The 10,108-nt window shown below is 61.1% G+C and overlaps 1 protein-coding gene across 1 annotated transcript; it reads left to right on the top strand.

The window, feature by feature from the left end:
- Positions 1-830: 830 nt before the first annotated feature.
- On the top strand, positions 831-9,431 carry GAS2L1 (growth arrest specific 2 like 1). The gene is made up of 5 exons (XM_061370923.1): positions 831-1,477; positions 3,538-3,645; positions 3,810-3,906; positions 5,447-5,639; positions 8,669-9,431. Exons 1-5 carry the CDS (start codon positions 851-853, stop codon positions 9,429-9,431), a joined length of 1,788 nt encoding a protein of 595 aa, XP_061226907.1. The 5' UTR covers positions 831-850.
- Positions 9,432-10,108: the final 677 nt, after the last annotated feature.

Raw genomic sequence — 10,108 nt, 5'->3', positions numbered from 1 at the left:
GGGGGGGGGGGGGGGGAGCCAAGATCCGTCCCTCCCGGCCCCCCCCCTCCTTTCCCTTCTCCGTGTCCCGCCTCCAACTTCCCGGCCGGGGCGGGGCGGGGCGGGCGCTCCCCGCATGGCGGCCGCGGGGCCCCCCCCGAGCGGAGCGGCCGGGAGGAGCGGCCCCGAGCGGCGGTAGCGGAGCGCGGAGCGGGGGTGAGTGCGGGAATGGGGGGGGACAAGGGGGGGACCGGTCCCTGGTCCGTATCTGTGGGGGGGCCCCCCCCGCTCCATGTCGGCATCGGCTGCGCAGGTGCTGAACCAACACCCCCCCACCCGGAACACACCAGCAGAGGGGACCCCCCCGCAAAGGGAAGGGGGACCCCGGGTGTAGACCCCCCCATAAAGGGAAGTGGGACCTTGATAGAGACAAACACCCCCCCCCAAGCAGGGCCCCCCCGCGGTATGGGGCTTGAGTAGGAACCCACACACACACAGGGACACAGACACCCGCAGCACAGGGGACCCCCCCCGCAAAGGGAAGGGGGACCACGGGTACTGGCACCCCCAAAGGAAGGGCCCCCCCCACGGTGTGGGGCTGGAGTAGTGTGCACACAGAGCAATGGGGGGGGTATGATTCACCAGCTCTTGTATTTCTTCTCCCCATTTGAGGGGAGCCATGGGGGTACCCCCAAGTGCACCCCTAATGGGGGGGTCTCTGTGACCCCAGCAAGGCCCCCACCCCAGGGTGGTGACTCACACCATGACTGGGCAGCTGACTCATTCAGTATGGGTGAGGGGAAACTGAGGCACGGGGGGGGACACACACACCCCAAGGCAAGGTAAATCCCCCCCCCATCCATAGGCAGCCATGGCTGACCCCAGCCACATCCAGTCGGCCGCTTCCAAGAGCATCCGTCCCTTCCGCTCGAGCGAGGAGTACCTGGAGGCCATGAAGGAGGACCTGGCCGAGTGGTTCAACACCCTCTACGACCTGGACATCCATGCAGACACCTTCCTGGAGAGCCTGGAGACGGGCGCTCACCTCTGCCGCCACGCCAACAACGTCACCCGCAGCGCCCGCGCCTTCCAGCGCCGCCACCCGGACCCGGGTACCCGCGTCCCCCGCAACGAGGTGCTCTTCCAGGCCAAGAACGTGGCGCCGGGCTCCTTCGTGGCCAGGGATAACGTCTCCAACTTCATCCGGTGGTGCCGGCAGGAGCTGGGCATCCAGGACGTGCTCATGTTCGAGACCAACGACCTGGTGCTGAAGAAGAACGAGAAGAACTTTGTGCTCTGCCTGCTGGAGGTGGCGAGGCGCGGAGCCAGGTTCGGTATGCTGGCCCCCATGCTCATCCAGATGGAGGAGGAGATCGAGGAGGAGATGAGGGACCCAACGGGGACCCGGCGCCAGGAGGGCCGGGACACACAAGCACCCTCGTACCCCGGAAGGGCCCGACCCATCTCTCTCTGTGACCTGAAGAACCTGGATGAGCTGGTGAGACCCAGTGCGGGGCCAGGGCTTCACCCAATGGGCGCTGTGGGCCTCTCTGTACACTCAGTGGGGTGCTCTATGGTCCCAGGGAGGTCCTTATGACCCATAGGAGGTCCTCTCCATCCACTCAATGGGTTCTCCATGGTCCAGGGGAGGTCCCTATGGCCCGTAGGAGGTCCTCTCCATCCACCCAATGGGGTGCTCTATGCTCTGATGCCTATGGAAGGTCCTCTCCATCCACCCAATGGGGTGCTTTATGCTCTGAGGTCCATGGGAGGTCCTCTCTATCCACCCAATGGGGTGCTCTATGGCTCTGATGCCCATGGAAGGTCCTCTCCATCCACCCAATGGGGTGCTCTATGCTCTGAGGCCCATGGGAGGTCCTCTCTATCCACCCAATGGGGTGCTCTATGGCTCTGATGCCCATGGGAGGTCCTCTCTATCCACCCAATGGGGTGCTCTATGCTCTGAGGTCCATGGGAGGTCCTCTCTATCCACCCAATGGGGTGCTCTATGGCTCTGATGCCCATGGGAGGTCCTCTCCATCCACCCAATGGGGTGCTCTATGGCTCTGATGCCCATGGTATTTCCTCTCCATCCACCCAGTGGGTTCTCTATGGTCCAGGGGCAGTCCCTATGGCCCATGGGAGGTCCTCTCCATCCACCCAATGGGGTGCTCTATGGCTCTGATGCCCATGGGAGGTCCTCTCCATCCACCCAATGGGGTGCTCTATGGTCCAGGGGAGGTCCCACCCATCCCTATTGCCTGTAGGAGTTCCTCTCCATCCACCCAATGGGGCTCTATGGTCCAGGGGAGGTGCCTATGGCCCATGGGAGGTTCTCTCTACCCACCCAATGGGTGCTCTATGGTTCAGGGGAGGTCCCTATGACCCATAGGAGGTCCTCCCTATCCACCCAATGGGGCTCTTGGTGGCCAGTGGGAGGTCCTCAGTGGCCTCCTGACGTCAGGATGGGTTATGTCGGGGGTGGCCATGGCCATAATGACTGGGGGGGGGGGGGGAAGGACGGGACCCCAGTGTCACCCCTTGTCCCTGCACCCCCTCCTCCCCATGGCAATGGGGGGCACAGGACCTGCCCCCCCCTGCCAGCACCATGGGGACAGACAACAGCCATGACAAGGGGGTGCCCCCCCCCGCAGCCCGGCTCAGCGGGGATTAGAGCTGGGCTGGGAGCAGGAGCCGGATTAACACAGGGACACGGGGGGGGGGGAATTCTCCCCTCCCCTGACCCCTAAGCTCAAAGCCCCCCCAATGAGACCCCCATTCCCCATTGAGGATGCTGAGGAAGGGGATGGGGGGGGCACATCCTGCCCCAAATCAGGCCCCCCCATCCCAGCATCGCATTTTTCCGGGCTGCGTAATTCCTCTCCATGGACTTTTATGGGCAGCGCTGGAGCCGGGGAGGAGCCTGTGGGGCCGCATCCGGACCCATAGACCCGTGTGTGTGTCCTAGGGGGGCAGCAGGGTCAGGACCCACACCTTGCACCCCCAAGGCCCCCCCCAACACAGCCCTAAGGCCAGGGCAGGATGCGGCCGTGTCCCTGCATCCCCTTTGGATCCCAGCCTGATCCCTGACGTCAGCGCGGGCAGGAGGCACAGAGCAGGCAGGGAGCTATGGGGGCACCTCCGCTATGGGGTTATGGGGGTCCCTCTGCTATGGGCAGCCCCCCGAACCCTCCCCTTGGCTTGTTACGTTGAGGGGGGTTGGGATTTAATCCCTTTCTATGGGTGCTCATGGGATGCTGGGGGTCCCTGCCCCATAGTGGGGTGCTCAACCCCCCCATGGGTCAGGGAACAGCGGGGCTGGGGAGGGATGATCCCAGCTTTGGGGTGCTCTGTGCTCCCCACAGCAGGGTCCCGGCACAAGTGGGCTCCCATAGGAGTGAGTTGTGCCCGTTCTCAGCCTGCTAAGGGGTGGGTGTCCATAGGACCCCCCCCAGGTCCATCTCCCATGGGAGCTCCGCTGTCCCCTCTGGGTGCACCCATCATAGGGGCTGCCCCATAGCAGGGTCTGGCCCCACTGATCCCTCGCTCCCGCTGCAGGTGCGGGAGATCCTGGGGTGCTGCTCCTGCCCCTCCCAGTTCCCCATGGTCAAGGTCTCGGAGGGGAAATACAAAGTGGGGGACTCCAACACCCTCATCTTCGTGCGGGTAAGAGCCAGCACCCACCATGACCCCATTGCATCCCATTGCTCCCCCATTGCACCCCCATTGCGTCCCCATTGCATCCCCATTGCATCCCCAGCCTGCTGCCCCACACAGGGCACTGGGGGTGTCTGTGCCCCCCCTGACGCAGGTGTCCTGGGGGGCTGCAGGTGCTCCGGAGCCACGTGATGGTGCGTGTGGGGGGCGGATGGGACACCCTGGAGCATTACCTGGACAAGCATGACCCGTGCCGCTGCGCCTCGCTTGGTGAGTGCCCAAGCATCCCATAATAGTGGCATCCCATAAAAGGGACACCCCATAATCGTGATACCCCATAACAGTGACACCCCATGACAGTGACATCCCATAATAGTGGCATCCCATAACAGTGACACCCCATAATACTGACATCCCATAACAGTGACACCCCATAACAGTGGCATCCCATAACCGTGGCACCCCATAACAGTAACATCTCATAATACTGACATCCCCCAATAGTGACACCCCATAATAGTGACACCCCGTAATATTGACACCCCGTAACAATGACATCCCATAATAGTGACACCCCAGAACAGTGACACCCAGTAATAGTGAAATCCCATAAAAGTGACACCCCCTAATAGTGACACCCCATTATAGTGACATCCCATAATAGAGACACCCCATAACAGTAAAACTCCATAACAATGACACCCCATAACAATGACACCCCATAATAGTGACATCCCATAATAGTGACACCCCATAACCATGGCACCCCATAACAGTAACATCCCATAATACTGACATCCCCTAATAGTGACACCCCTAGCAATGACACCCCATAACAGTGACATCCCATAAAAGTGACGCCTCATAATACTGACACCCCATAACGACACCCTGTAACAGTGACATCCCATAATAGTGGCACCCCATCACAGTGCCCCATCCCAGTGCCACCGCTCTCCCTTCCCTGGTCCATCTGGAATGGGGGAGAGGGGGATGAGGACAGGCCGAGGCGATGACCCCATCCTGGGGACCCCTGGGTGGGATGGGGCTGTGGGTGCGATGCCTGCCATGGTGTGGGTGCGATGGGTGCCGATGGGTGCAGTGGGTGCCGATGGGTGTAATGGGTGCCAGCGGGTGCAATGCATGCAGTGAGTGACACCATGGGTGCCAATGGGTGAAATGGGTGCCAATGAGTGCAATGCATGCAATGGGTGCCAGTTGGGTGTAATGGGTGCCAATGGGTGCAATGCATGCAGTGGGTGCCAGTTGGGTGTAATAGGTGCCAATGGGTGCAATGCATGCAGTGAGTGCCAGTTGGGTGTAATGGGTGCCAATGGGTGCAATGCATGCAGTGAGTGCCAATTGGGTATAATGGGTGCCAATGGGTGCAGTGCATGCAATGGGTGCCAGTTGGGTGTAATAGGTGCCAATGGGTGCAATGCATGCAGTGGGTGCCAGTTGGGTGTAATAGGTGCCAATGGGTGCAATGCATGCAGTGGGTGCCAGTTGGGTGTAATGGGTGCCAATGGGTGCAATGCATGCAGTGGGTGCCAATTGGGTGTAATAGGTGCCAATGGGTGCAATGCATGCAGTGGGTGCCAGTTGGGTGTAATGGGTGCAATGCATGCAGTGGGTGCCAGTGGGTGTAATAGGTGCCAATGGGTGCAATGCATGCAGTGAGTGGCAGTGAATGTAATGGGTGCAGTGCATGCAGTGGGTGCCAATGGGTGTAATAGGTGCCAGTGGGTGCAGTAGGTGCCAGTGGTGCGATGGGTGCCCATGGGCCCTGACCCATCCCCTCTGTTCACAGCCCACCGCCAGCCCCGAGCCCCCCCCGCCTGCCCCAGCCCCGGATCCCCCCGGCGCCCCCCTGGCAGAGCCGTGGGGCTCACGGGCACCCCCAGGCCCGGCTCCAGGCAGGAGGGGGGGTCCCCACGGGGGGCTCCGGCCCCACAGCCCGGCCCCGGCAGCCCCAGCAGGAGCCCCGCACGCACCGCGCTCAGGTACAGCACCCATGGGTGCTGCGGGCATGGGGAGCACCCCCTGCTGCCCCACAGCACACAGCAGAGCCGTGGCAGAGCCCAGACACATGGGGGTGTAATGGGGGCAATGGGGGGGTGTGATGGGGTTGTAATGGGGGGGGAGTCATGGGGGCTTGTAATGGGAGGCAATGGGGAAGTGTAATGGGAGGCAGTAAGGGGGTGTAATGGGAGGCAATGGGAGGATGTATTGGGGTTGTAATGGGGTTGTAATGGGAGGCAGTAAGGGGGTGTAATGGGAGGCAGTAAGGGGGTGTAATGGGAGGCAATGGGAGGATGTATTGGGGTTGTAATGGGGGGCAATGGGAGAATGTAATGGGCTTGTAATGGGAGGCAGTAAGGGGGTGTAATGGGAGGCAATGGGAGGATGTATTGGGGTTGTAATGGGCTTGTAATGGGATTGTATTTGGCTTTTAATGGGCTTGTAAGGGGGTGCAATGGGAGAATGTAATGGGGTTGTAATGGGAGGCAATGGGAGGATGTAATGGGCTTGTAATGGGAGGATGTATTGGGGTTGTAATGGGGTTTTAATGGGAGACAATGGGGGAGTATAATGGGAGGCAATGAGGGGGGTGTAATGGGAGGCAATGGGAAGATGTAATGGGGTTGTAATGGGAGGCAATGGGAAGATGTAATGGGGTTTTAATGGGAGGCAATGGGGGAGTATAATGGGAGGCTATGAGGGGGGTGTAATGGGAGTCAATGGGAAGATGTAATGGGGTTATAATGTGGGGCAATGGGAGGACGTAATGGGGTTTTAATGGGAGGCAATGGGGGAGTATAATGGGAGGCTATGAGGGGGGTGTAATGGGAGGCAATGGGAAGATGTAATGGGGTTATAATGTGGGGCAATGGGAGGATGTAATGGGGTTGTAATGGGGTGCAATGGGAGAATGTAATGGGGTTGTAATGGGAGGATGTATTGGGGTTGTAATGGGGTTTTAATGGGAGACAATGGGGGAGTATAATGGGAGGCAATGAGGGGGGTGTAATGGGAGGCAATGGGAAGATGTAATGGGGTTGTAATGGGAGGCAATGGGAAGATGTAATGGGGTTTTAATGGGAGGCAATGGGGGAGTATAATGGGAGGCTATGAGGGGGGTGTAATGGGAGGCAATGGGAAGATGTAATGGGGTTATAATGTGGGGCAATGGGAGGATGTAATGGGCTTGTAATGGGGTGCAATGGGAGAATGTAATGGGGTTGTAATGGGAGGCAGTGGGGGCTGTAATGGGGTTGTAATGGGAGGATGTATTGGGGTTGTAATGGGGTTTTAATGGGAGGCAGTGAGGGTGGTGTAATGGGAGGCAATGGGAAGGTGTAATGGGCTTGTAATGGGGGGCAATGGGAGGATGTATTGGGGTTGTAATGGGGTGCAGTGGGAGAATGTAATGGGGTCGTAATGGGAGGCAGTGGGAGGTGTAATGGGGTTGTAATGGGAGGATGTAATGGGGTTGTAATGGGGGGCAATGGGAGAAGGTAATGGGATGCAATGGGAGGATGTAATGGGGTTGTAATGGGGTGCAATGGGAGAATGTAATGGGGTTGTAATGGGAGGCAGTGGGGGGTGTAATGGGGTTGTAATGGGAGGATGTAATGGGGTTGTAATGGGAGGCAATGCGGGTGGTAATGGGGTTGTAATGGTAGGATGTAATGGGGTGTAATGGGGAGCAACAGGAGTGAGGAATGAGGGGGACTGGAGGGCAATGGGGTGGTGCAATGGGGCCAATAGGGTGAATGGGGATGGAATGTGGGGGAATGGGAGGACATTGAGGGGGCAATGGAGGGAATTGGGGGTGTGTAATGGGGGCAATGAGAAGTGGGGGATGCATTGGGAGATCAATGTGGGTTGAAATGGGGATGAATGGGGGGAAATGGGGGCAGTGGGGTCTGGAATGGGATTAATGGGGGTAAGAGGGGATGTGTAATGGAGGGGTGTAGTGGGGGCAATGGTGGGAATGGTGCAATGGAGGGGCAAAGGGGGGGCAATGGGGGAAATGAAGAGCAAGGGTGGTGTGCAGTTGGGGTCAGTGGGGGGAGAAATGGGGGGCAAAGGGGGACAAGAAGGAGCCTGGGGGTGTGTAATGGGGAGCAATGGGGAACAATGGGAGTGGGGAATGGGAGAGTGCTCAATACTGGGGTGCAGTGTGGAGGCAATGTTGGGGTGCAATAGGGTGGCAATGTTGGGGGGCAAGGAAGGGCAATAGGGGTCAGTGTTTGTTCAATGTTGGGATCAGTGTGGGTCACTGTTGGGGTGCAATAGGGGTCACTATTGGGATGCAATGGTGGGAGGTCACTACTGGGGTGTAATGGGGAGGTCACTATTGGGGTGCAATGGGGGGGTCACTATTGGGGTGCAATGAGGGTCACTATTGGGTTGCAGTGGGGGTCACTATTGGGGTACAATGGGGAGTTCACTATTGGGATGCAGTGGGGGTCACCTCTGGGGTACAACGGGGATGTCACCATTGGGGTACAACAAGGGGGTCACCATTGGGGTACAATGGGAGTCACTATTGGGAGGCAATGGGAGGTCACCATTGGTGTGCAGTGGGGGGGTCACTATTGGGATGCAATGGGGGGTTACCATGGGGTACAATGGGGGGGGTCACCATTGGGGTACAATGGGGAGGTCACCATTGGGGTACAAAGGGGAGGTCACCATTGGGGTACAATGGGGAGGTCACCATTGGGGTACCATGGGAAGGCCACCACTGGGGTACAATGGGGGGGTCACCATTGGGGTACAATGGGGAGGTCACCATTGGGGTACCATGGGAAGGTCACCATTGGGGTACAAAGGGGAGGTCACCATTGGGGTACAATGGGGAGGTCACCACTGGGGTACAGTGGGGGGGATCACCATTGGGGCACAACGGGGGTCACCACTGGGGTACAAAGGGGGTACCATTGGGCTACAATGGGGGGGTCAGCACTGGGGTCCGACTCCGCTCCAGTGCTCCCTGACCCCATCCCCGCCCCTGTCCCCGCAGGCCCCGCGCCCGCCGCTGCTCCGGCGACAGCGACTCCTCGGCCTCCTCCGTGCCCGGCGCCCCCTGGAGCACCCCGAGATCCCGTGCGGGGCCGCGCTCCCGCAGCCCGGGCCCCCCCCCCCCCCCGCAGCAGCCGCAGCCGCTGCTCCTCGTGAGCCGGGACCCCGCCGGGCAGCACTCGTGGAGCCTGGGCCCGGCGCGGGAGGAGCCGGAGCGGGGCCCCCGCTGGATGGAGCCCGCTCAGGAGCAGCGGCTGCTGCGGGAGCTGGAGCGGGAGCTCCTCGCCAACACCCGCGCCATGGCCCAGCTGGAGGGGCCCGAGCCGCCCCCCGCGCCCCCCGCCGCGGACTCCGCCTATTGCTCCTCCAGCTCCTCCTCCTCCTCCCTCAGCCTCTTCGCCAAGCACGGAGCCACCGCTCCCCCCCGCACCGCCCATGCGGGGCCGCGGCCCCCCCAGGGCAGCTCCTCCGACGAGAGCGGGGACGGCCCCGGCTCCGACACGGACTGGGGAGCGGTGGAGGACGAGGATGAGCCCCCCCCACCGCGGCCCTGCGCCCGGCCCCGCCTGGACACGCAGCCCCATAGGAAGCCGTCGAGGATCCCCACGCCGAGGGGCTGTGGGGCAGCGCCCCCCCGCAGCAGCAGCCCCAAAGCTGGGGGGCACCGGTCATGGGGGGCTCTGCAGAGCGTCCTCTCCTCCTTCCTGGAGCCCGCCTGGGCCCCGCGGGAGCACCAGGGGCTGGAGGAGGACTCGTGGCCATGAGGCAGCGGTGATGGGCACCGAGGGACCGCAGCCACGGTACCGCGGACCTGCGGGGCTTGGCCTTGGATGAGCGCCGGTCCCCGGGGAGCTGCTCCATGGGGGACAAAGGCAGCGGGGTCGGAGCAAGGAGCCTGGGAGCAGGGCTGGAGGGGAAGCGGCTCCAACCCCATCTGCACCTCCTCATCCTCATCCTTTCCCCTTCTCCTTTCCCACCTCCTCATCCGAGGTGACGGGGCCATGCCCCGTGTCACAGCCGCCATTCCCTCTCCAGCCCATCAGGCCTGGGTACAGCTCATCCGATGTCCCTATGGTGGGACAGGGCTGTCCCTGGAGCCCCCCACCCCTGGCCCCGCATGTCCCCCCCCTCCAGCCAGTAAAGACCGATGGAGCCGATCCCAGTGCATCCAGTCTGTCCTGGGCTCGGATGTGATAAGGAGGGGATGAGATTCCCAGCCCAAGGAGCTGGGGGTCCTCCATTGGGAGCAATGGGTCAGGGCGCACCCCCCTGCAGCCATGGGGACCCCTCCATGTCCCCACAGCACCCCCATGGTGGGGGTTGAGACCTGCTGGTGGTGACCATCCCACAGCCACAGCCCTGCACCGCCCCATGGGGTGCCATAGCCCAGAGCCCCTGTGCTGGGGGGGTGCTGGTGCCCATCTCCACAGCCAGGGCTCAC

This window comes from Neopsephotus bourkii, unplaced genomic scaffold (assembly GCF_033783945.1).
Source record: "Neopsephotus bourkii isolate Nb327-2 ecotype Australia unplaced genomic scaffold, CSIRO-AGI_Nbou_v1 NB_1542, whole genome shotgun sequence".
In the NCBI taxonomy this organism is placed as follows: Eukaryota; Metazoa; Chordata; class Aves; order Psittaciformes; family Psittacidae; genus Neopsephotus; species Neopsephotus bourkii.
This window is presented reverse-complemented; position numbering and strand designations above follow the sequence as displayed.

Excerpts from the sequence above, each read along its gene's own strand:
- GAS2L1 (XM_061370923.1), top strand. The coding sequence starts at position 851 with ATGGCTGACCCCAGCCACATCCAGTCGGCCGCTTCCAAGAGCATCCGT. Across the intron at positions 1,478-3,537 it reads TGAAGAACCTGGATGAGCTG|GTGCGGGAGATCCTGGGGTG; the intron begins GTGAGACCCAGT and ends CTCCCGCTGCAG. Across the intron at positions 3,907-5,446 it reads GTGCCGCTGCGCCTCGCTTG|CCCACCGCCAGCCCCGAGCC; the intron begins GTGAGTGCCCAA and ends CTCTGTTCACAG.